Source organism: Ursus americanus, chromosome 8 (genome assembly GCF_024610735.1).
Source record: "Ursus americanus isolate L20-20 chromosome 8, mUrsAme1.1.p, whole genome shotgun sequence".
Lineage (NCBI taxonomy): Eukaryota > Metazoa > Chordata > Mammalia > Carnivora > Ursidae > Ursus > Ursus americanus.
This window is the reverse complement of record NC_142134.1, coordinates 41,122,208-41,149,973: the sequence shown is the minus strand read 5'-3', so window position 1 is coordinate 41,149,973 and position 27,766 is coordinate 41,122,208. Positions and strand designations below refer to the sequence as shown.

At 35.4% G+C, this 27,766-nt stretch overlaps 1 protein-coding gene across 8 annotated transcripts in view; it reads left to right on the top strand.

Annotated features, from left to right (window-relative positions):
- The first annotated feature begins 1,404 nt into the window (after positions 1–1,404).
- EXOC1 (exocyst complex component 1) overlaps positions 1,405–27,766 on the top strand; it is a 58,673-nt gene continuing 32,311 nt past the window's right edge. For 3 of the 8 annotated variants that reach the window (XM_045815858.2, XM_045815853.2, XM_045815857.2), the window contains exons 1-9: positions 1,405–1,556; positions 6,126–6,259; positions 11,479–11,609; positions 14,381–14,540; positions 19,210–19,397; positions 21,253–21,480; positions 21,686–21,818; positions 22,467–22,576; positions 23,360–23,413. In XM_045815858.2, the coding sequence (XP_045671814.1) occupies positions 6,136–6,259; positions 11,479–11,609; positions 14,381–14,540; positions 19,210–19,397; positions 21,253–21,480; positions 21,686–21,818; positions 22,467–22,576; positions 23,360–23,413 (1,128 nt within the window). In that variant the 5' untranslated portion in view covers positions 1,405–1,556; positions 6,126–6,135. The other 5 variants (XM_045815860.2, XM_045815859.2, XM_045815856.2 and 2 more) reach the window with 4 other exon arrangements.

The window sequence follows — 27,766 nt, the reverse complement described above, 5'->3', positions numbered from 1 at the left end:
TTCCCAGCTTTGAAGAGGGCCACAAATATACAGTTGTTTAAAAAAAAAAAAAAGCATAATAGGACAAATTAGCACATGCAATTGTCACATAAATAGTGTCCACAGTAAGAATTCTAGTATTGAACATGAAGGGCCAAATGCGTCTTTTTAAAGATAGGACTAGATACAGATCCTGCTCTTAAAAGGAAACTCATTTAATGAAATTGAAACACATTCCAAGTAGCATTAACTAGAGCATATTAATCTCAGTAGCAAATAGGTCCTTATTAATTCTGATCTTTTCCAACAAATTACATATTCAGATAAACACTGAGAGATACTTTACACAGCTTATTTTTCTCTTTCTCAGTGACCCCATCCCTGACGGAATGAGTCACTTCTTTTGCAGTCCCATGGTAGTCTCTTCAGTCTACCTTTGTTGTGGATTTACCTCACCAAACTATAATTTATCCGTATATTTCATTGTTTCCCCAATGAGAGTGTGCCTTTCCCCAATGAGATCCCTGCCTTTGTATCTCTAGCACCTGACACCACGTCTGGCATAGAGCTGGCACCGTTTGTCTAATAAATGAATGCATACACGAATGAATCCCTGCAGAACACCTGCAAAGGACAGTGCTGAGCAGGAGCAAAGAAGTCACACCTCTGAATTCCCAGCACACTTATGCGACCTGTACATCTCCTTGGTCACTTATTTTGTGTCTAATTTTATATGCATTTGTACCTACCAACCTGTGAACTTGTCAGCATAAGATTCATGTCTGAATCACCTCTGCATTTGGGTCAAAGTTACCAGCATAAAACCAGTGTTAGGAATATGGAATGTGAATTATCTGTCTTGCAACCAGCAACCTTGGCATCATCTGTGCTGTTCAAACTTAAATGTGCATAGGTGTCATTTTGTTAAGATGCGGATGTGGATTCAATAGATCTGAAGTGAGCCAGAGTCTGCAGTATCTAAAAAGCCCCCAGCTGATGCCCAAGCAGCTGGTCTGAGAACCACACTTTGACCGTCAAGGCCACTACATCAATGGCTCTCGACCGTAGCTGCGTTTTAGGATATTCTCGGAAGATATTGAGAGCACTTAAGTTTGAGTCCCACCCCTCAGAAATTCTGATTTAAGTCATTTAAACTCAAGGACCTAGGGTTAACAGACCTTTACATATACGAAAAAAGAAAACACTTAATCGAATAGCTTCTTACATGAAATTGCAGAAAGTATCTCAATAAATAACTTCTAAGAAAGTAATAGCACGCAACACCAAACTCCCGGGTGCCCAGTCAGTCTCGGAGCGCCAGAGGCCCCGCCCCTGCCTATCCTTGACACGCCCCTCCAGCGAGACCTTGCCCGCTTCGCCACGCCTATCACCGCCTCTCCTTCCTTTCCGCGGGGTTGACTTCCGGCGTGGAGTTTGTCACGTGCCCGGAAATGGGAAGTAGCGGCGGAACGGCTCAGTTGACGGGCTCATCCTAGTAGCGGTGGCCCTCCCGGCCCTGTCCGGTCTCTGTCTTGGAGGACCCGCCTCGGCACAGCCGGGCTCGGTCCGGCCTTGCGGTAAGCCTCGGGTCGTGGCTGCCCAGTAGTTCCCGGCGGCGGTGGACAGATTAGCAGACAGGCGGGCGCCAAGCTCTGCGGCGGCCCTTCAGTCCCGCTGCTGGCTCCGCGTCCCGGGTCGGGTACCTGTCTCTTCGCCGTCTGGCCTCCCTTTCCCCGCCTATCTGGGTAAGGCGCAAAGTCCGCTAGGAGCGTCCACCAATTCCTCGTTGTCTTGGGGGCTGGGAGAGCGGTTCTCACACATCCCTTCCCGGTTTCACCCATAAGAACCAGATTTCATTTGTGCAGAACGGCCCTGATCATTTGCTCTTTGGCGTAGACCGGGAGAGGAGGCGTGACAGTGCCTTCTTCTTTGTCTAAATCCACATTTTCTTCTAGTTCTCTGAAGCTCATTCCCCTGTCTCTGTGCACAGTTTTCTCCTCTGGATGACAGTGCTCCACTTGCTGAGTTGCCTCGATAGCATACAGGGCCCAACCCACGCGGACACTCACATTGACAAGCTCTTTGTCAACGCAGTGTAATGGTCCAACTGAGTTTAAGGTAACAAGAACCAGTACAGAACACAGTGGCTGACTACTACTGGAACGTGGTCAGACATGGATTCTCAAACCTGGAAAATAGTTTTAGAGGATCTCTAGTGATTTATTCACTGACTTACACAAAAGTACTCTAAAGACTCGACCCTTAGAATGTAAATGCCATTGAGGCATGATGTTCTTGTCTTCCTGAACATGTCTGTCATATTCACCCCTAACGTAGAACAGTGCAGGGCACTTGGTAGGCATCAGTATTTGCTGAATGAATAAGGCTCGCATAGGCTTTACATTATGCCTAACTCCTTTATGAGGTATAACCAGTCCTCTCTTGCTTTACACTTCCCATACACTCATTGTTGCTTTTGACCAAAGAGGGACTGTGTGGGAAAGGTTGGCCACTCTCATTCATTTGACCAGTTTTTACTGTTCAGTTCAGGTTATCTCAAGAGGTATTTGCTGAGTACCTGCTAAGAAAGAACACAGAGCTATACTGGAGTGAGCACCTTTTCCACTCTCTCTCTGTCTTTCAAGAGAGTTCTTGAGATCTACAAGCTTATGATTTCATGAACCAGTTGGACAGCAAGTGCTTGATTATTTAGTAAATACAAAAAGTGCTCTAGCAGTTGAGAGGAGAGATCATTTTGGATTAAGATCATTACTGAATCACTTCACATAAACCATGAAGTGTAATTAGGGTTTGGATAGATGATATTCCCTGCATGGAAAAGCACTAAGCAAAGATGCAAAGACTGCACTGAGAAGAGGGCTTGAACTGGAAGATCTGTATTTGGAAACCTTAGGAAAATGTTGAGCAGGGGCATGTTGTGATGAAAGCTATGTTTTAATATTATTTGTTTATACAGGGTTTGGGGATTGTGGAAATTTGCAAAGAGATAACCAGATACTGAAGTGTTAAATGAGTATAGTTGGTGTGAACCTGGATTAGTGTGTTAGCAGTGGGGACAGAAAGGAAGGGTAAATTATATGTAGATGAGGGGAAATCAGTAGAATGTGGCAGCAGATTTCATGTTGACAATGGAGGAAGAGAAGCAAATATGACAGGTTTTTGAACCCGGACATTTGGTTACACATGTGAGAGTTGGAAAGGGGGAATCAGGGAAACTATAGTTGTCATGTCATTTGGTGCTGTCATTTTGCTTAATTTTGAAATGCCTGCTGTGTCTTTGCCAAGTTCTAGGAATACAAAGATGTGAATGAGATACGGTCATTTCCTACAAAGAACTACTTTTAATGGGAGAGAGAATACAACTAACTGGAAAATAGGGTTGGTAAGTGCTGTGTTAGCAGAGTAGAGGGAAAATGTTTGAAAAGTTTAAAAGAATTATTCTTTTTGTGTGTGTGACTACTTAACAGAAGAGGTGACATTTTAGCAGGATCTTGAGGAATGAGTTGAAATTTCCTAGGGGGGGAGGAATTCCAGGAAAAGGAAATTGCATGAACAAAGCCCAGAGATAGAGAAGTAAAGTGGCCATGATCCAGTGTAGCTTGGACATAGGGTGGAGTAGAGCTTTTAATACAGCGTCTAGGCCCTAGAACATATTAAGTGGTTAGTAACATGGACACAAAATTTTGCAATAGGTGGAATGGACGTTAGGATGGGTGAAGATGTAAAGAGATGGAGAAGAAAGCAATTGAGGAAAAACATATTCCATGGCTTCTAAATCTTCTGCAGCGTAGATGGTGACATCATTTGCTGACACTGGAGTTGGGGATTAAAGAAGATAAATAAGGATTTGCAACACAGTGATGGAGAATAGGAAGAGGAGGCATCAAAGGAAATATTAAAGGGTTGCTGAGCAACAGTGAAAGTCTAGCTTTGAACAGATTTAGATATTTGTAATGAATGCAATGAACATAGATATATGGCCTTCTTAAGTGGTATATGGTAGCCCATAAGAAGTGGAGAAAAATACAGTTCATGGAGATTGATAAAACATGGTGAACTAGTCTACAAACAGAGTAAGATAGTTGAAGGAGATAGTGTGGGTGAACACTGCCTGCAGGCTAGGTTGGAAAAGAAATTAAGCTTGGAGAGACCAGATAGACGATGAGAACAGGAAGGAGGCGGGGGGGGGGGGGGCTCAGAAGACTAGAGGCTAAGATAAAGTGAAAGGGGATGGAAATGGGAAGATGTGATTTTTTTTGTGAGAAAAGCAATTTTTTGACTTGGAGCAGACATCGAAGTTTCACAGATTGAGTAAAATATAGGAGATGCCTCGTTTCCAAAAGTGTCATTGTATTATAAAAATTTCACAGATTGAGTAAAATATAGGAAATGCCTCGTTTCCAAAAGTGTCATTGTATTATAAAAATTTATTCTATGTCATTTATTTAAAACTTATAATTTCTTCATTTTCCCATAAAAAGGGTGTTAGAGGTTAATTTCCTAAGCAAGTTCACATGTATGAAAGACCACACATTTGCGTTGGAAAATAGTTATATATATATATATATATATATATATATATATATATATACATACATACACACACATATGTATACATATATATATACACATAAATATATATATTTAAAAATAAAGTTGAAAAGAAATTTTTAAAAATATTTAATTTGATGTTTGAAAAAAGACCTTGAATTTAGTGAGAAAAAGGAGATAAATGGAAACCTCTCTTTATAATAGCTTTATTGAGATATAATTCATATACTATAAAATTCACCCTCTCAAATGTATAATTTAGTAGTCTTTAGTATATTCAAAAGGTTATACAACCATCACTACTATCTAATTCAAAGGCTTTTTCATGACCCCAAAAGAAACCCCATACCCATTAACAGTCCTTCTTGCCCCTTGCCCCTGCAACCACATCATTTTGTCTGTATGTATTTGTCTACTCTGGACATTTCATGTAAACAGAATCATAAAATATGTGGTCTTTCAACTGGTTTCTTTCACTAAGCATAACGTTTTCAAGTTTCATAAATGTTGTAGCATATATCAGTACTTCGTTCCTTTATTACGGCCAAATAATATTCCACTGTGTAGATATACTTCATTTTGTTGTATCAGTTTATTAATTGGTGGAATCTGAATTTGTTTCTATTTTTTGGCTATAGTCAATAATGCTGCTATGAACATTAATGTACAAGTTTTTGTGTGGACATATATTTTCAGTTCTTTTGTGTCTGTACTTAGGAATGAAATTGGTGGGTCACATTTAACTTTCTGAGGAACAAACTGTTTTTCCAAAGTGGCTGCACCATTTTACAATCACCAACAATGCATGAAAGAGTTCTTTTTCTCCACATCTTTACCAATGCTTGTCTTTTTAATTTTAGCCATTCTAGCGGGTGTAAAGTGGTAGTTAGCGCATTTGGTTTTGGTTTGCATTTCCCCAGTGGTTAATGATGTTGAACATCTTTTCATGTGCTTATTGGCCATTTATATGTTTTCTTTGGAGAAATGTCTGTTCAAATCCTTTGCTCAGTTTTTAATTAGGCTATTTGTTTTTTTATTGTTGAGTTGTAAGAGCTCCTTATATAGGAAATTTACATTTAAAGATTGAGCATAGGTTTTTATTTTTTTTCTTAGAATTTTTTAGAATTCTAGAATTTTAGAATTTAGAATTTTCTTAGAATTTTTTTTTTGGTTTTTTTTTTTTTGTTATTTGTTTTTTTATTGTTGAGTTGTAAGAGCTCCTTATATAGGAAATTTATATTTAAAGATTGAGCATACGTTTTTATTTTTTTCTTAGAATTTTTTAGAATTCTAGAATTTAGAATTCTAGAATTTAGAATTTTCTTAGAATTTTTTTTTGTATCATAATATTTGGTAAGCACTTCCAAAGATTTTAGAGTTTGATAATGCTGGTTCTCTAATTTCTTTTCCAATCATACGACTTTTTATTTTTATGAGGTTGGTATGTTGATGTATGAAATCATTCTTCCTATGCTTATTAGCCATAAATAATTTTTTAAATCATAAATGGAACAATAAGAGATAGAATGATTTTTGAGAATGAGCTTAATATCTATACTCTCAATTTTTTTCAGCTGATTAAAAATGACAGCAATCAAGCATGCATTACAAAGAGACATTTTTACACCAAATGATGAACGCCTGCTGAGTATTGTCAATGTCTGCAAAGCTGGAAAAAAGAAAAAGAACTGTTTTTTGTGTGCCACAGGTGGGTATTTAGTAAGAAAAAGTGCTTGTTTGGCATTCTTTTATTGTTTTATTCCCCAGAGGACTTTCCCCTTGTTTTTAATATTCTCATTGTCTCGGGATGCCTGGATGGCTCAGTTGGTTAAGCGTCTGCCCTCAGCTCAGGTCGTGATCCCAGAGTTCTGAGATCAAGTCCTGAATTGGGGTCCTTGCTCAGCAAGGAGCCTGCTTCTCCTTCTGCCTGTTTTTTCCCCTGGTTGTGTTCTCTCTCTCTCTGATAAGATAAATAAATAAAATCTTAAAATATATATATATATTCATATATTCATATTCTCATTGTTTCTGTAATTGGAAAAACTGTTGGGCCAACACATTTGTTTTTAAAATTGTCTTTAATTAAATATTGAGTAGATACAACAGAATCTATACTGTATATATATAAGGTGCAAAGACTAACCATACAGGGAACACTCATGTGCTTAACCACCCAGTGTAAGAAGATATTACCATTACCTTTGAAGTCTCCTGTGTGCCCTTCCCTAATCCCATTCTCTTCCCTCACTCATTAAGAGGTAACTAGTATCCTGAATTTTGGTTCAGTCTTTCCTTGCTTTTCTTTATCATTTTACTGTGTGTTTGTAATCTCAAATAACATATTGTTTAGATTTGCGTGTCTTTGACATTTACATGAATTGAATCATAGTGCATATATCCTTTTGTGACTTCTTCCACTCAACGTTCATGTTCGTGAGTTTTATTTCTCTTTTTTCGTATAGCCATAATTCTTTCATTTTCACTCCTATGGAGTGTTCTAATCTATGAGGGTACTAGTTTACTTACGCATCATACTAGTGATGAACATTAGGTTTGTTTTCAGGTTTTACTGTTCAGACAGCGCTTCTGTGAACATGTTTGTCCTTGTGTCCTCATACAAAAATTTTTTAGGGTAGATACTAAATGTAAAATTGCTGGGTCATAGGCATATAAATGTTTAACACTAGTATAATACCAAATTATTTTCAAAAGTAGTTACACTGGTTTTCATTCCCACAAGCAGTGTGTGTTTGGAGTTCTTTCTGTACATCCTAGTCAAAACTTGGTTTTGACACTTGGTTTTGACAGACTTAATTGATTCCAACCTGGTGGAAATAGCATGTAAAATAGTATCTCATTGTGGTTTTAAATTTCATTTCCTATTAATGATGAAATTGAGCATCTTTTCATGAATTTATTGGCCATTTAGTTTCCTTGTCTTAGAAATTTGCCTTAAAGCCTTTGCTTATTTCTCTATTGTGTTGGTTGTCCTTTTACTGATTTGTACAAGTTCTACTTACTAATCCTGTGTTGGTTATATGCATCCCAGTTTGTGGCTTGTGTACTTTTTGATACTTTTTAATGAAATTTCTAATTCTAATGAAATCACATTAATCAATCTGATCCTTTATGGCTTTCACTTTTTTATCTTATTTAAGATATGCTTCCCTAGAGGGGCGCCTCTCAGTCAGTGAAGCACTCGACTCAGGTCCTGATCTCAGGGTTGTGAGTTCAAGCCCCATGTTGGGCTCCAGGCTGAGTGTGGCGTCTACTTAAAAAAAAAAGAAAAAAAAAGATATACTTCCCTGGAGTAGCAAAAGTATTCTTCTGTACTGTGTTCTAAAAGTTTTATAATTTTGCCATTCACATTTTAGTTTTTAATTTACCTGTGTCCGTGTTTGTAGTGATGAATGTGAGTGTGCCTATTTCTGGGTTCTCTCCTATATCTGGTTTTTATTTTGTCTTGTTTTGGTTCTTCATTCTTCTACCTAAATTTTAGAATCCACTTGGCAAGTGCCAGATTTTGTTGGGATTTTAATTAGAATTGTTTTGAATATGTAGTTCAGTTCAAAGAGTACTTGTATTTTCATGATACTGAATGTTCTTGTCCATGAACATGGTGTGGTTTCCATTTACCTAGGTCTTCTTTAATGCTTTTCAATAAGTTTTACAGTTTTAAAGGCTTTCAATAAGATATATAGTTTTAAAGGTTTTGCACATATGTTGTATTTATTCCTAGATTTTTTGATACTATCATAAATAATAACTTACTAGCATTAATACATCTTTAAGACTTTAATTTTTTTTAAGTTTATTTATTTATTTATTTGTCAGAGAGAGAGAGAGCACAAGCAGGGGGAGTGGCAGGCAGAGCAGGCAGAGGGAGAAGCAGGCTCCTGGGTGAGCAAGGAGCCCAATGTGGGACTCGATCCCAGAACCCTGGGATCATGACCTGAGCCCAAGGCAAACGCTTAACCGACCGAGCCTCCCAGGCATCCAAGACTTTAATTTTTTAGATCAGTTTAAGGTTTACAACAAAATTGCAGAAGGAGGTACACAGACTTCCCATATATTCCCTGCCCCCACATATGTGTATCCTCCCCCTTTATCAATACTACTGGCAACAGTGGCAACAGTTTGTTACCAAAAATGAACCTACATTGACATGTTGTAATCATCCAAAGTCCATAGTTTACCTTAGGGTTTACTCTTTGTGTTGTACATGGTATGGGTTTCGACAAATGTATAATGAAATATATCCACCATTGTAGTATCATACAGAGTATTTTCACTGCCCTAAAAATCTTATGTGTTCTGCCTATTCGTCTTTCCCCGAACCCCTACCCTTTTCAACCACTGTTCTTTTTACCATTTGCATGGTTTTGCCTTTTCCTGGATGTCATATCGTTGGAATCATACAGTATGTAGCCAACTCAGCTTGGCTTCTTTCACTTAGTAGTATACATTTACATTTCCTCCATGCCTTTTCTGGCTTGATAGCGCATTTCTTTTTAGCACTGATTCATATTCCATGCCTGGATGTACCACAGTTTATCCACCCACCTACTGAAGGATATCTCAATTGTCAATTCGACAATTATGAATAAAGCTACTATAAACACCCATGTGTGGATTTTTGCATGGACATAAGTTTTCAACTCCTTTGGGTAAATACCAAGGAGTGTGATTGCTGGATCATATGGTAAGAGTATCTTTAGTTTTGTAAGAAACTACCAAACTTTCTACCAAAGTGGCTGTATCATTTTGAAGTCCTACCTGCAATGTTTGAGAGTTCTTGCTGCTCCACATTTTTGCCAGCATTCGGTGTTGTCATGTTCTGGAATTTGGCCATACTAATAGGTGTATAGTGGTATCTCATTGCTGTTTTAATTGGCATTGCCTTGATGAAATATGGTGTTGCGTATCTGTTCGTATGCTTATTTGTTATCTATATATCTTCTTTGGGGAAGTGTCTGTTAAGGTCTTTGGCCATTTTTTAATCAGGTTTTTTGTTATGGTTAAATTTTAAGAGTTGTTTGTATACGGGCACCTGGGTGGCACAGTCAGTTAAGCGTCCGACTGTTTTAGCTCAGGTTGCAATCTTAGGGTCCTGAGATGGAGCCCATGTTGGCTCAGCACTCAGCAGCACAGAGTCTGCTGAAGACTCTGTCTTCCTCTGCCCCTCCCCCACCATGTGCGTGGGCACTCTCTCTCAAATAAATAAATCCTAAAAAAAAAAAATAAAGTCCTTTGTTTATTTTGGATAACATTACTTCATTAGATGTGTCTTTGGCAAATATTTTCTTGCAGTCTGGCTTGTCTTCTAATTCTCTTAATATTGTTTTTTGCAGATCAGAAGCTTTTAATTTTATTAAATACATTTTAAAAATCAGTTATTGTTAGGATCTAGAAATATAGTTGGTGTTTTATATGGATTTCCATATCAATCTTGCTAGACTTTCTTATTAATTCTAATAATTTGTCCATAGACTCTAAGTAGTGATATTTTCTTCCTTCCTTTATAGTCTTTATATTTTTTATTTATTTTTGTTACTTTAGTCTACTGGTTAGGACCATCAATACAGTGTTGATCTCAAAGGGAATGGCTTCACTTTTTAGTATTATAATTACTGTTTTTTTGTTTACAATGCAAAGGAAGCTCCCTTCTGTTCCTGACTTTTTACTTTTTTTCTTTTTGGTCATTGAATGGATGTTCAATTTTATCAAATGCTTTTTTAAATCATCGAGATTATCATTTATTTCCTTAATTTATTAGTATGGCGAGTAATTGTACTTGGTTTTTCAAATGATAAGTTGAATTCTTGAAATAACCTAACTCAATCATGATGTACCATATGCCATCAATTATACCATATATTATTATGTACCACTTTAAAAAATGCTATGATATTGCATCAATTGTTAAGATATTCTGATTTCAGAGATGTTAAAATGTGGGGGGAAAATGTACATCTCAGAATTGGTGAAACGAAATACTATCTTTTGTATATGCCCTTGGATTAAGTTTGCCAATGCAGTATTTGTTTGTAGTTATTTGTGTATTTGTAGTTATAAAATTTTTCACCCATGTTCATTAATGACATGGTCCTGTAATTTTCTTTTGTACACTATCTTTGTCCTTAAAACCAAAGCAATAAAGTAAGTTGGGAGTATTCCCTTGTTTTCTGTACAGTGGAATAATTATGTATGTTTGGAATGTTTCCTTGGAAAACTTGGCAAAAGATACCAGTAAAACTGTGTTGGAGTAGGTTTGGGGAAGAGATTTTTCACTTACTAATGCAGTTTCTTTAATGATTATAGAATTTTCCGTATTTTCTGTTCTTAAGTCAGTTTTGGTAAGTTACATTTTTTAGAGATTCAACCACTTCATCTAAATTTTTTAAAGTACTGGCATTCACTCCAATCCATCCACTATTCCGCTGACAGAGTAATTTTTAGAAACAAATTAGAGCATGTCATTTCCCTAATTAAAGTCCTCTAAGAGCACCCCCACAACCTCAGATAAAGGCCCTTTGTGATCTGAACTTTCATCTTTTTTTTTGTAACTTCATTTCCACCCACTTTATTGCATGAACAATCCATACTGAATCACTTACCGCTGTTGTGAAATGGTATTAGGCTCTTTCAACCCCTTTGGCTTCACATATGTCAGTCATTTTAGAGCTCATACTATTCTTTCAACACTGGTCTGAAGCTTAACTTCTCAAGGAATCTGCCTCTGACCCTGTTGTCTGATTTAGATGTTCCCTTTGATGCTCTGTGCATTATTCAGTCATGGCATATATTAGGAAATACTACTTTTAGTATCACGTACGGGCACCTGACAACTGTATTTGCAATGAGCGGATGAATAGATGAAGAAAAAGTGAGTGAATATTTCTGATGAAAGTGTGTTTTACTCAACAGTGACAACTGAACGCCCTGTGCAGGTGAAGATGGTCAAAGTCAAGAAATCTGATAAAGGAGATTTCTACAAAAGGCAGATTGCTTGGGCCCTTCGAGACCTTGCTGTGGTAGATGCCAAGGATGCTATTAAAGTATGTTTTTCTTAGTTCTTTGACCCGTGTTCAGAAAGTGTCTTTCATTTTCTAACATAGTAGTATGTCTTCTAAGATGAGCTAAATGTCTTGTTTTGTAACCCTCTGCTCTACCAACTCAGCAAGAATTAGTCTAAAGTGTATTATTAAACCTTCCATTCTCCCACTCTTCAGTCTCAAGCTAAAATAAATCTGTATGCATGTTTGTTTCATTGTTTTTGCTTTTTTTTGAGCTATAGTTATGTTCGTGGGCAAGTTATATACACTAGAGCAAAATAACTATATATTTCAGTATTTGGGTTAGGTATATCTAGTCTAAAATTCATGTATTAGTACACATTTTAAAGTGTTGTGAGTAGTTTTTTAAAAGCCTTCATTGTTTTGGTAAAACCTAGTTCAACATCATGTGTAACACATAACCAAAGTGAATCTTCCTTAGTTTGTCTTCACAAAGTAGTGTAGAATCATCAGCTGAGGCAACCGGGCTGGCCTTTTGAGGCCATGGTTTCGTATTTGTGGCTCAAGTAAAGGAAGCGATGGTGAGTTACACACCTTATTTTAAGGAACTTAAAGAAGAAGGTACAAGAATGTAAATATTCCACTTTTCACAAGCCACACTCAAACTTTAAGAAAATTGAATAATGTAATAATCGTGTTAAAGGACCATGTTTATTTCTGACAAGTCAAGGCTTTTCACAGCAATACCCTTTTTTCAAAGAAATTTAGTAGAGCTCCTCTGGTGAAATTAGGTGCTCCTTCCCCTCAGCCTCTCTCACCCTGCCCTTCATCTTCCTTTCGCAGGAATGTTTTGCACCATACCCACTTGTGATGGGGCTGATAGCAAGGCTTACCTTAATGTAACTGCAGGTGCCCTTTGATTTAACCCTTCAAGCCTCACATATTTACTTAAAAGGCAAAAGAAGTAGAAGCTACCTTTGTAGAGCAATCCAATAAAATAAAAATCTGACTTTACCCTTACCCTGGTATAGACCTCTGGGGAGCTAAAGTCTGGACAAAATGACAGGCAGTTGTGTCGAGTGTAAAATATTTTTTAAATGAAGCCAAAACAACTTTAGGAGAGTTTGCATATCTAGAATATGCAATTCAGAATTCCGATTTCTAACAAAGGTGGCGAGTGCTTTTCTTTAAGTAATTTAGGTGCCCTGGGCTGCTGCTTTATCCCTAAGGGGCACCCAAAACACTTTAATAACTAATTAAGTAAATTCTGTTACCATGGGAAAAGATCAAGAGTAGAGACTTTTTTGGTAGGTTTCTGTTTAAGAGAAAATACTGTAAGGGCTTTTTAGAAATGAGTCTTTATTAAAGAAGCTTTTTCCTTCAATAGTTTTGCACTTTATAACCCCATTGACTTGCATAATTCACTAACGTTGCTGATGCTTATTTGAATGCCTTCTCACAGCTGATGCCTCATTGCTGACTTTCTTAATGGATGCTTTTTTTTTTCACTTTATGTAAGCACCTTGGCGTGTGCACACTATATATGGATGTAAAACATAAAATTTTTATACATAGCCTAACATTAGCCATTTAGTGTCACACATTGATTTGTGTGAGTGTTGCCACTGGAGCACTCAGCTTCTTTTTGGCATTATGGGAAATATTCCCAGGGAAGAGATCATTTCCCATCAAGTTTTAGATTAGTTGCCAATACCCTTAGATTTTTTTTATAAGTAATAATGCAATTACCTTTTTATTGGAAATGCAGATTTTTAATCTTTTGATGTTTCAGTTCTGCTTATTGAGCTAATTATAATTAGTAGATCCATGCTACTGTAATGTGATTGTTATACCAGGTCAAATCCTGATTCCTCAATTATCCCAACCCTTCACAAAAGTCTGGTATCATCTCCCTTACCTTTAGGGCATTTATTTACATTTTTCTCACCAAATGACACTTTGAATGAATCGGATATATTGTTAGCCTTCTGTAGGACATTAAGAACATTTGAATCTATTTTTAATTCCTCAGATGTGAAGAAAAGCATACATCCATATATTTTCATGTTTTAGATAACAGTCAAGTGATTCTACATTCACGTGGGAAATATTAGCCTGGTATGAAATCACGGCTGCAAGGTGGCTTAAGAGACAGCGTACTGCACTTCTCCCACAGGTTGAGCTTCTTTGTCATTCGAAAGAACTTCAAGGCTAGCCAGCCTTTTTTATTTTTGAGGCACCTTTGATTATTCTCTGTTTTCAGTCCGTTCCTGCTTTCACCTCATTTGCTCTTGGAAACCACACTAGGATGTAGACTGTATTTTTTCTCATATGTTATAATTAGAAGACATATTCTTTACTAAGGAGTTAGTGTCAGATCACTATGAATAATAGTGCATTATCATCAAAGAATAGGTGTAGCTCTAAAATCCCATAGGCAATTTAAAAAGAAAAATTAGGTCCACATCAAAACTGGAGACTTGTCATCTTAACTAGGAAGTCCGGCCACAAAGCTTTTACCTAGACATCCTATACTTCTACTCATATACTAAAGGGTCATACGAAAAGGGTCATACGAGGAAATTACCAAAACATTTTGTTGTTTTTTTATCCAGCTTCTTTTCGGAAGAAAACAAGGTTTTTCCTACAAATTGAATTCTCTGAACCATTCTGTGTAAGTCACTTAGCTGATTTTTAATGGTGATTTTCTTTTAAGAACAGCTTCAACTTCTTTTCATTCTATTGAAATATAGACTTTATAATAATGAAAAAGATATGATCAAAAACAGTATCTTTTGCATATTTTATTTCAGGAAAATCCTGAATTTGATTTACATTTTGAAAAAATATATAAATGGGTTGCCAGCAGCACTGCTGAAAAGAATGCATTTATTTCATGCATTTGGAAATTGAATCAGCGATATCTCCGGAAGAAAATTGATTTTGTCAATGTTAGTTCACAGCTCTTGGAAGGTAAAGTTAAATAAAAATGCTTATGTAAAATCAAATATACCTACAAGTGAATATATAACTTGACATTATTCAGAATGATTAGCACACTGATTTACCTTATATTGCAAAGGACTTGAAAAATAATTTTTCTTATTGCAGAAGTGATACTTGTTTGGTATAGAAATTGATACTTTAAATAAATAAAAATCACTTATAAACTTAATCCTCAGAGATAACTGCTGTTGATGTTTTGTTAGATAGTCTTCTCATCTTTTTCCTATGCATATTTAAATACTTTCTTAAAATAAATTCACATTGTTTTCTAACATACTTTTCCTTATAATGAACATTTTTCTTATAATGAACATTTTTCATGTTATTAAATACTTATCCCAACATTATTTTTAGTGGTACCATAGTATTTCATCATATGAATATACCTTGATTTATTTAACTAATCATTTATTTTAATTTCCAATCTTTGCTTATTTTAAATAATTTTGACATGAATATCCGTGTAGTTATATTTTTGTGCAGAGTGTAGGTATAGTGGTTAAGAACAGAACTTGAGTCAGACTACTTGGGTTCAAATCCTGGCTTTGTCACTTACCAGTTATGTGACCTTGGATTATTCTATGTTTCAGTTTTCTTTATCTCAGAAATAGAGATAATTAGTAGTATCTACTCCATAGGGTTGTTGTGAGGATTAAATTACTTAGTATATGAAAGTGATGAGAACGATGCCAGGTGTTTAGTAAGTACTCAATAAATATTAGCTCTTATTATATTATCAGGATAAAATCCTTAGACATGAAGTTAAATAGGATATTTTTGGTCAGTATATCTTCAGGGTTGTTACTGTGGATTATTTTGTGTTACAAGACGAAAACTATTGTTATTTATTAAAAATATACAATGAGATTTTATTCTTTTAAAATTTCTTTCATAAAGGCATAAACATTGTAAGAAAATGGTTCTGTATGCCGTGTGGATACAATTTGTGTTGTATTCTTTATCTCAAAGAAAGCAGTTGAAATAACAGCTAGTATGCAGATGAATAGAGTTGTTGCTTCTCTTTATTAATAAAAAAACAGATTTATTCCAAATAATATATATTAGAAAGAAAACTTAGATTTGTCCTAAGTTGTATATTAGCATTTTAAAATAGGAGCCTCATTCTGTTCGGTTAAAACATCTGAAATAACCAATATTCAACCATTTTGACCTATAAAAATGGCCGTTTCAGATGCTTCCAGCTATTCATTTACTTAGCCATTTGCCTCTGTCCTTTCGGTATTCTGTTTTACTTACTCCTTTTCTGTTTGCCTGTGGATATTTCCCTCAAATATAGTATTCCTTCCCAATACTTAGTAAGTATTAAGCCCATTATTGGTTTTAAGTTTGATGCTTAAAACTGGAGAGGCAAGTCACATCTGTCAGGCCCTGTGCTACTCCCCTCAGTGCAGCCCTTGTGTAGGAGCCCTCGGGGCTGTGATCTGACCAACATTAGACCCCGGTATCTTGGCAACTGAGTATGTTGAGGGAATGACCTTCAAGAAATTGATGATAATTTTTCATGCCTTGAATAGTGGTTTAATTTGTGTTTTGAACGGCTTTTATTTATTTATTTATTTATTTATTTTTTTTTTTAAAGATTTTATTTATTCGACAGAGATAGAGACAGCCAGCGAGAGAGGGAACACAAGCAGGGGGAGTGGGAGAGGAGGAAGCAGGCTCATAGCGGAGGAGCCTGATGTGGGGCTCGATCCCAGAACGCCGGGATCACGCCCTGAGCCGAAGGCAGACGCTTAACCGCTGTGCCACCCAGGCGCCCCTGAACGGCTTTTATTTTATTTTATTTATTTTTTTGCCTTTTCAGGGTTGAATGTTTTGATGAGGGCATGATTGCTATTCTGTTTTTAAATATTGTGTATCTCTGGTTGTTATTCGTTGCCTACAATATGTTTTAGACCAATACATTTCATTGAACCAACGGTATTAGAAAATACATACCCTACCTAGCTTCCCTCATTAAGAAATATTACCATAATCAGTGAGAAGAATATTGCTGTCTTTTTTAAATGAAGTGTCTAACTTAAAAAAAAAGAAAGACATTTAATTTTTTAAGGCCTAAAGCAAAGTGTAGACATTTTCATGTTTATAAAAGTTACCCCTAATTCAGATCAATTTTAGGAATACTGTGAAGATCCTTAAGGATCTCATTATGAAAATCGTTTTCTATATAAATCAATAACTGTTTAGTGGAGTCCAGAGAATAGTTTCCTTAATGTCTGTAAACTTGTTTTAATGGATTTTGAAATCATAGCCGTTGATTCCCATTAAAAAAACAATAAATGTGTCTAAGTTTTGGGTGATGTTAAAAAACAAATAAGAAATTATCACCATCTACTTTTAAGAGAGAAGTAATCATCCAAGTAAGACTTCACTATGAATGCTAACAGTGGCAACTTTAGAGGTTTTTGTTAGTGACAATTGAATGTTTACGCCAGTAAGTGAAGTTTCTCAGCAGAAGGCTTTTAAGGTTTTTAAAGGAGGATTTTGTTAGCAGTTGAAGTAGAGTCAAGTTTTTGTTTGACTTTTTCTTTTTCATTCTTATAACCAGATTTTAAAAAAGAAATCTTTGGCTTGAATCCTTAATTTAGCCAGCTTGAACAGATATCTCGTGTGTTTTTTTAAAATTGTTTCAATCTCGTCCTTTTTAACAGTGTTTTATGACTAATCTATTATGAGGGAGTGTCTGGGTAAAGTTTTGGGGCCTTGAGTGAAAATAACTAGACTAAATGCATGAGTCAGAGCTGACCTAAAAATAATTCTCAGGAAGTGATCTGTTTCCCAGTTTTCTCCAAGGACTAGTCAGTGCTGTTTCTTAAAAGAAAAAATGGAAAGATAAATGTATTTTTAGTCATTGTCAGAAAAAGAATAAGAAAATTAACTCTGGAAATTTAGTTTCTGTGGATCTTTCCACTTGGTACTTGATTTGGACGTTGTCTTTTAAACTTTGATGTACCAAAAGTTCAAATGAAATATGGGTAGTATTTAAAAATTTTAAACCTGTATACTTTTCTACCCAGCTAATATTCTTTGCTTACTTTCCTCTGCTTTTTTCATACCTTTTTACTCTCCAGAACTGCCTAAAGTTACAGAAGGTGCGTAACACCTTTTCTTTTTATTCTATTCCATATATTTTTTATTACTTGCCATTGTTATGTACTGTTGGTTGCATATTTTATGAAATTGTGCATAGGGACAAGTTTGTTACCACAAAATCCATATAGTAATAAAATTAACGATAGGATTCATTATTGACTTACAAAGGACTGTTTCATGGAAGAGAAAATACTTCTGAAGCAGTTATGATCGTTTAAAATATTTATTTATTTTAAATATCTGCTTGTGTAAGGAGCTGTACAGAATGATTTGAGCAGTCCCTGCCCCCTAGTGGCTAATAAACTGTCAGATGTGACATTTGACATCTCCACAGTGAGCTAAAATGGACTCGTTCAAAGGACAGGGAACTAGGTGATGCCTGTCTAAAGAACTATTTATATACTGTAATCTGTAATTGCCTGTACCAAAAGTTTTATTCCCCTCTTTTTGTTTTTCTGGGACATTATCTAAATCTGCCTAATTATCATTCTTAAGAGTAAGTCATTTATTACTTTGAGTTAGTTATTTTTTTCCTAGAACAAATTAACATATGTCAAGTCATGCTGAATGTAAATATTTCATTTGCATACAAAATAATGAATATTTAAAGTGTCCAGAGGTTGTGATTTAAGTAGTGTCCCATTAAGTTTATGAAAATCAATAACTTTATTGAAAGTTTTAGTTAGGGGTAAAAATTATTTTTTTTTTCACTTTACCTCTCCTAACCTCAAGCTTTATATAAAATCCCACAAGCTAAGTGTATTTTCTCAAAACATGGAATTGAAACATTTATCCAGAAGACACCTTACATTTGACCTGTTGGTCCTTTGTTAAGAAGCATGAAGACCAGTTAAACTTTTGCAATTTCAAACAGCCATGTTATTGTTGCTCTTGTTATTGTAGACTTGTTGAGAAAACCTTTATACCTGATCTTTAGAAATTTTATCAATGCATATGAAATTGTTTTAAACAAAGAAATGGAAATTTCATGTAATATTTTCAATACCCAAAGTAAATTGTGACTACATTTTTCATATCAACTAAAAGTTATTTGGAAAAAAAAACCATAACAAGGACAAAAAAAGAACAAAGGAAAAATGTTACCTGGGGAAAAAAAGGAAAGCAAATTATTTATGTGTCCTAAATTCATACTCATTGTTTTATTAGAGCAACAACCACCATAGGAAAAAAAGATTAGTAGGCTTCTTTCCACGTGTCTTGTTTCTGGTTTTGTATTTGTTTTTGTAGTTTATGTTTTGGGAAATTGTTGGAAAGCCTGTTTTAACACTTAAAAGTGAGTGAATTAGACTGCATGTATTTGTATTTGTTATAATAAATGTTACAATAAATGTATTAACTTATGCAGTTTTTCATAAAAATAAGGTTTTTTTAATATTTTGAATCATTCTTTCCTATTTTTCAGCCACTAAATGTGACCTGTGCTTATAACTGACTATAAGTACCGTGTTATTGTCCTTCCTACTTTTTTACTACTTTATTTTTAATTTTTACCCTCTTTAAGAGTCTGTTCCAAGTGGAGAAAATCAGAGTGTGACAGGAGGTGATGAAGAAGTCGTAGATGTATACCAAGAGTTAAATGCAAGAGAAGAGCAGGATATTGAAATAATGATGGAAGGCTGTGAATGTGCAATCTCTAATGCTGAGGCCTTTGCAGAAAGGTTGTCCAGAGAGCTGCAGGTGCTGGATGGGGTAAGACCTTTTTATAATCTGTAAATGAACAATGTGTGGTGGCTTGAGAAGACTGGTGATGTTCAGATTTTGCTGCCTCAGCACCTAAGCCTTTATAGTGTAATTATAGCCATCTCCCTCCGGAAGCACGTTACGAGATGCCTTATCTCTCACTGCTCTTGTTCGAAAGACAGAACCATTCCTGTTAATTAGGCCAGTGAAGGCGGTTGGCTGAGGTTGGGGATTTGGGGGGGTTTTTGACACAAAGCGATGGAAGTAAAAAGTAGCCGACCAGAAACCAACTTGGGGCTGCTTCCCCCCAGCCTCTGAAACACTGCAGAGTAATTCGCTGCAAAAGAATAGCATTTTTGTGGTTTTGGGGGAAAAAAAAAAGGTACAAATTAGAAATAGAAAAATTAGTTTGAAATAAGTGAATCATTTACCCAAATGGAACAGAATAAATGTAGTGAAAACAAGGAGCCAGAGGAAAAGGATGTTTGGCTCCCCTGCTAAAATGTTTGAGATAGCTCTTTTTAATTTGTATGCACAGTTTCTAAGTCTGTAAACTCAATGCACATCTTTAGAAAGTAAAAAGCTAAAAGACATAGCTAAAAATAACACCACTAATGTGAGAAAAATCTAGAACAAGAACATGTGGTGTTTTTTGTTTTGTTTAGACAAAAAAGCATTTAAGAAAAACCCTCAGAGAATGAGGAATATTTTAAAGACTTAAAAAATTTTGGCATTTTATACATGAAAGGTACAGAATTTATGAGGTTGAACTCAGGCCCAGAGATTACACAAATAGTTCAAGTTTACAAGTTTATAAAACTCACTGGAAGCTAAGCCTAGAAGAAACTTCAAGATGTTAACAGTGGAAATTGTCCTGGTCAAGGTCGAGCCCCACGTCTGCTACTTGAGAGATCTATTCAGTGGCCCAGAGTCCTGCTGACTCTTACAGTTGGGCTACACTTACAGTTGAGTTATTACGAATAGCATATAAAATACGTGTGAAATTACTGCAGCAACTGTCCTTGATTCTTTTCGTTCCTGATGCAAGTTTTTTCCTCATACCCTGTTACCTGCCTTCTTAGTGTGGCTTAGTGGTTTATATTTTCTTTTCTAATGAATATTTCCTTGTATGTTACAAGTTATCACATTGCTTGCCAGTTTTATTTTGGATTTGACAGCTTCCATATTTCAGGAAACTTAGAATCATTAGTCAGAATCGCTTAGAAAACAATGATAAGGGGATGGTGGCTTGTTCCCACTTTGCCTGGAAAAAAATGTACAGTAGTTGCAAATGAAAGAGAAAAGAAAGAAGACAATAGAAGGCGCTATCTTATGGATATATAGTCTGTGGCCATGTGGTCTTACGGTCGTGGCTCTTCCACATCATGTAAGTATCAGTTGTACTACAGTTATAAATTAGTTCAGTGTATCCTTCAAAGACTGATCTCACTGCTACCCTCTTTATTAAGGTATTGCACAGGTAATTATGCTTTTTTTTTTTTTTTGGCATTTTACAACAATATTAAGTATAGAAGATTTTTATAGCTGGTAGAATTGGAAGTGTCAGAAATGGGAATATATCGACACTGATGATACATTGTGGGGCAGAACCCTACTTGTACAATCTGGGGAAATATGAAATACTGAGGCATGGTCTCTAACCTTGATAGAGAGGCCAGTGTATCTTCCTGAAATACTGTGTAAAAGGGGAACATAAACATAAAGTGATGAACTAAAATAAATGTGTAGATGCTTACCAGTCTTTGTTACTCGGCTGTCAAAGGGATTTAGCAATATTTCATCTGAACACTACTTTTATACATCTAAATAATACGAAGAGTTACTTTTGTTTTTCATGTTGTAGGCCAACATCCAATCAATCATGGCCTCTGAGAAGCAAGTGAACATCCTGATGAAGTTGCTGGATGAGGCTCTAAAGGAGGTGGATCAGATTGAGTTGAAACTGAGCAGTTACGAGGAAATGCTCCAAAGTGTAAAAGAACAAATGGATCAGATCTCTGAAAGCAACCACCTAATTCATCTCAGTAACACTAATAATGTAAAACTCCTGTCTGAAATAGAATTTCTTGTGGTAAGTATGTTGGTAAATTGCTACCACCAACAAAAACAGAAAAATATAATATGATATATAACACCCATTTGTAAACATTTTCTCATTTTCTTGTGAGAGTAAGATTTCACATAATTCCAAAGACGTTATGATAGGATTGAGTAGCATCTTAACTGTAAATGTCCCAAAATTACATGTGCAAATGGTATATTTATATATATTCCAGAACCACATGGACTTGGCCAAAGGTCATATAAAGGCCCTTCAGGAGGGTGATCTTGCTTCTTCTAGAGGCATTGAGGCCTGCACCAATGCCGCTGATGCCCTTCTGCAGTGCATGAATGTAGCTCTTCGTCCAGGTATGTTCATTAGAAATGATAAAATCTGACCAAGAATCTGAGACTAAGCCTGTAACTTGGTATAAAGCTTTTAACAAGAAGTACATGGGGCAAGTGGTTTAGGGTGACTGTAGTATTAGCTCCTCAGACCAGTTTCACGTCTTTCCAATCATGTTTCTGTTGGCACTAAGAACTTTTCTATTTTAGTTCCTGTGATTGATCAGCAGTGACTCTAGTTAACACCATGATTTTTCTCTAGTACTGTCTACAAAACCGAGCACAGAGTCGATGCTTTGATTAGACCAGAGAACATGAGGTTTTGTTAGGCCAATGGTTCCAAAACTTGAGTTTGCTCGGAATCATGGAGAGGGTTTGTTAAAACACATATTGCCAGGCCGCAGCCCCAGATTCAGTAGGTCTGGGCCAAAGCTCCAGTATCCACATGTCCAGCGGTTCCCAGATAATGCTGAGGCAGGACCACCCTTGGAGAACTGCTGTGCTATACTGTTTTTTTCTCTTGCTCACCTTTCTTTTATAAAGCAAATGAATAAACCAGTAAAACTTTGGGTTCTTCAAAACAGAACTATGGATACTGTTATAAATGTATTCATTGAAGGTCGGAGAAATCTTCTTACCTATTAAATCAGTCAAGAAATATTCTGGTTTTAGGCCATGACATGCTCTTGGCAGTGAAACAGCAGCAGCAGCGTTTCAGTGATTTGCGAGAACAGTTTGCACGGAGACTGGCCAGTCACCTCAACAATGTTTTTGTTCAACAGGTAATTTTATTTCATTAACAAAACTGGCATGTTTCTGTAGCTTTTATATATATATTTCCACAGAAATTGTAATGTATTTAATTGGGATCACAGTAAATTCTTTCATATGTTTATTCACATGTTTATTTGAGATTTTTAAATAAGATTTTTAAGTATTTGCTCATAGATGTGTGTTGGGCCTCAACTGCCTCCTGAGGTAGACCATCTGGTTCCTTTCAGCTAAAACTCTCTGATTCTAGAAATCAAATAAATAACTATGCTTACTTATTACACATACCATTTATATGTTCTTATTTATAAAAGTAAGTCCAAACTTGTTACATATTTGCTGCTTGGCCTATTTTACTTCTCAGTATTTTAAGGTAAGAACCAGGACTTGACTCAAGTGTTATATATGTTTCATTGGCTGTATATATTTTTATATATGAGAAAAATGACTATAGCTGAGTTGTAAATTCCATTGGATTTAATTTTATATAAACCCTTTATCTACATTTTTATATGGAAAAGGAGGTTATAATTAAGGTTGTGGCAATAATGTTAATATTAATATTAATAATATTAAGAGTACCTTAGAGGGATTTGAATAGAAGGCATTTTAATCTGGAGTAATAGATTAGGTTTCTTATGTTTTTCATCTCTTATTAGGGTTATTGGACAAAAAAAAAATTGAGAGAAATTCTGTTCCTCAAGAAATACTGTCTGAAACATTGGATTCTTACCTTGTTTTCACTTTGCAGTATTTGAAAACAATTGTATTTACTCTATTTTATTTCCGATTAGTTTACTCAGGCCCTCCTTCAGCTCTATAACAGGTCCTACTTTCTTTCGGTGCCTGTGAGTACATTAAATTTGGCTCAAGCTTCTCTGATTCTTTTTTTTTCCTATAAAGTTTGCTAAATTAACAGCAGCAGAATCTTTATAGATTATAACTTTACTGACTTAAGCTGCCCGTTAACCATATTTATAGCAGTTTTTTAATGTCCCAGAGGAAAAAGTTTAATTTGGCCAGAAAGGCATTTCATCTCCTGCTTGCCTCTCTTCCTGTCATTCTTTCACTCTCTGCTCCTTCGTTTATTTAGAAACTTTTACCGGGTGATTGGGATGCATACCAGACATTTACTTGAGATAGGTGAGAAGCTGATCCTGTCCTCAAGCAGCTCACGGTCTATGGGAAGGAGGTAGATATACTCAGGAAGGGTAAATGTTATTGTAGCGGTCACACATGTGAGCATAAAGGAAGACCATATAACTAAGGGTGCAAGGGAGACATTGGGGAAGACTCTCTTAATGTTTCACTTGACCCGAAAAGTAGCACGAAGAAAGTAGATCTAGAAGTCACACAGGAAATACTCATCACATTTTTCTTACATTAGTATTTTAATATTTATTTCTCCCCAGTTCCGTGGTTTTTAAAAATGACATTGTTGATAGTGATGTTATCCACATTTCTAGATGGCATTGGAAATGTTGGATATGTTAGAATGTTACTGTAGGTAAACAGCTCTTTCTGCACCCTTCATTGTTTGTTGTAACATGCAGTATTAATTATGATTATTATGATTTTGCTTCCTTGCTTTGTAAACTAACGGCTTTGTTTACTATGAATGCTTCCAGTTCTGAAAGTCTAATATGTATTGTTACATGTGAGTGATGCATGTTGAAAAACCAGAATGTTGCAATGACCTAGGATGTGCTGAAGAAAGTGGAGGAGGGTGTCCGAAATACAGAAAAGAGATTTTTCTGTGTGTTGAATTCAGTGCATCAGGTCACTTAGCAAAAGAGTTGGGGAACATGGGTATTTCTAGTCCTAGTTGTGGAACAAATGAGCTGGGAAAATTGATTACCATATTATAGTATGTATCTTAGCAGATTTTCATTGTGTGCCTCTTGAATACTTGTTGTTTCCATATGTAAGAATAGGAAATGGCTCTTATAGTCCAGATGCTTCTAAAGAGACATTAAGACTAATGTATTTAAAGCTCTACAGCAATGCATATATGAAATTGTTAATTGTATGACTACATATACATAGTTTATATATATATGTACAAGTGCTAAAAAGTTTTAATGAAAAGTGAGTTTACTGAGATTTTAGGTAGTCAAGTATAGCATCGTGGATATGAAGACTTGAACAGAGTCTGCAATGCAGTTTTTGGCAAATGTATGTATATTCAACATGTGTAACTACTGTACAGAAGAATACAGTGGAAATAATCTATTGATCACAACATACCAGTAATTTAAGAGCACTGATTCCCAGTCTTTTTAAAATTCACACATCCGTAAAATTAAAAGAAATAGAATTTGGAGACTTACTAAGTCACCAGTTTTTTACTTTACCAAATAAAAACTTTAAAAAAGAAATCCTTTCACTATCTTTTTATCTTGGCACTAAAAGAAAAGAATATAACTTCAGACTTCCAAATTAAGCACATTTCCCTTTATGAGAAACTCTGCCGTCATTTTATTTGTTTCTTAGTGCCGTAGGCCAGTAAAAAAACATCTTCGCATTTGGGAATCACTGATCCAGAGCATGCTACCTCTGATAGAGCTTTCATAGTAGTACTTCCACATAGCTATATTTTAATGAAAACGTGAAATGCATTTTTATTTAATATTCACTTCTTACTATATATACACATAATAGAGTAATGTTTTTAACAATTGATTGGATTCTTTTGACTCTTTTAGATGATCTTACACACTCATCTTCCATTGAAATTGTAGACTCTTACCTATAATTTTTACATTTACAAGGGGTTTGTATATCTAAGAAGATACTGAACTAGAGATTCAGGTCATTTACGCTAATTAGGATTCTGATACTGAAAACAGGCAGTCAAATTAAGGCTAATGAAATTGAGGAAGTACTTGCATAAAGTGTATGTATTTAAAAAATTATTTTGGTTGTCTTTTGGAAGATTCGGCTTGAAAGGATAACTCTTCTCTGCGTTTTTTGTCCCCCTTGGGTCCTGCAGAGACCTCATAATTCTGTACATGGTCTTTTGCAATACGATAAGAACTGACTATGCACCCAACTAAAACTACAACCGGGAAAAACTGAAATTGTGGGGGTTTTGCTATATGCTTAAGCTTGGGAATTTTTCTTTCAACATATATTTATAGAAACATCACATGGTAAAATAAAGCCTGTAAAATATACTGCCAATATTCAGTTCATTTCACAAAAATTGTTTCCTTAAGCATGTTTCACAGTTTCCTAAATACAGGTTAAATGTCTGTAATTAAAAGCTTTGAAAGACTTATGATCATTTAAGATCAGTTTTTGTGATGTTTGTTGGAACTTTGCTCAGACTTTCTTTTTTCTTTAAGAAAACAAAAATAAACATGCCATAACACAGAAAGAAAGAATTCTCAGATTTTGAGAATTTATTCAACATTTGAAATGAGTGTATAATTTCTGTTTGAAAATCAGTTACAGTGGTTAAGAGTACGACGGTGGAGCCAAACTTCCTGGATTCAAAACCCTGACTCTGCTACCTCCTAGCTGGGTGACCTTCAGCAAGTTAATTAACCCCTTTGTGCCACAAATTCTAGTAATATATACACTAAGGAAAATTTATAATGTACTAAGTTTGTAGAAAATGTGTCTGTCTTAGATTAATTTGACAAAACCTACTATAACATTTTTAATTATGTTAATAATAGAGTTTTGCTATTTTTTTAAAGGACTGATTGATTCATTGATTTGATTGAGAGAAAGAGAGTGTGTATGGCTGGGAGGGAGAGGGAGAGAGAATCTGAAGCAGACTCCATGCTGAACACAGAGCTCAGCACAGGACTCAGTCCCATGACTGCAAGATCACGACCCCAGCCAAAACCAAGAGTTGGACACTTAACCAACCGAGCCACCCAGGCACCCGAGCTTTGCTATTTCTTAAATGAGGAGGAAAGTAGTTTACAAGGTTATTGTGAACATTAGAATTTATATATATAGAAAGAGACAGAGAGCACACCCAGGACGACAACAGGCATTCAGTAAATTGTTACTGTTATTAATTTATTATTATTTATAATAAACTTTTTTTAACTTAAATTCAATTTAATTAACATATAGTATATTATTAGCTTCAGAGGTAGAATTTAGTGATTCATCAGTTGCATATAACACCCAGTGCCCATTCCATCAAGTGCCCTCCTTAATCCCCATCACCCCCATCCCCCCCAATTGTTTCCTATAGTTAAGATATAATAAGAAACTAAACAATGTCTTAATTTTTTTGATATATAAAGAATAAAGTTGTGTGCACATGAGAGTTCTAGAAGTGCCCATAACTTGTATTAGTGATTGAATTAAACAGTTTAAATATGTAATTTTCCTATTTTCTATAATGATTTTAGAACAGTTTCTCTAAAATTAAATCTGTTAGCACTAATCACATTTAATCTATCTTAATTGTAATGGTTTGAAGGCAATGATGTTTTCATATTAGAAGGCAATTTTTCAGGTATAATGATCTTAAAATGCTGTTTGCAAAAGAAAGCTTTGAATAGTAACATGTGAAAGAGCTTTATAAACTGTAAATTCCTCTACAAACAATAATTAGTTCTTCCATTTTTAGGGGAGGAGAAGGTTTTTATTTGAAGAACTTTTCTGACACTAAATTAAGTAATATAGTGTAACATGTAATGGGCCGAGTAAACAATTGAAGAAGAACATAAACAATAATTTTGAGTCTTGAATCATTGAGAATTAATGAGACAGATTGTTTGGGATGATAAAAGATGTCTAATATTATTAATAAAGAATTTTAAAAATTAACCTTTGGCAACTGTAATGAGAGATGAAGTATAATCCAGTGGTAATAACTGTTTTATTTAAAATGATTAATTTTGTTCATATTTATTATTAGTCTTTACCTCACAGAAAACATGTTGGTGACCAGGCATTCCAAATATATAGAATAGTTGCATTTTTCAACATGTAGCTCTTAGTCCACAGTGATTCTTTTGGAAGATGTGATTGTTTTATATTTAGTCAGCCATCCAAAAAAGAATGTTCACATAGGTCCATGCTCCCCTATCCAAAACTCTTGGGGTCAGCTATGTTTTTAGAATTTTTCAGATTTTAGTAAAGTAATATAGTACATATATATTCTATAACCACTCCAGGATGGTTTGGAGCAGGGCCCTGTGATTAAGAGCACAATGTTCCTACAGCAAAAA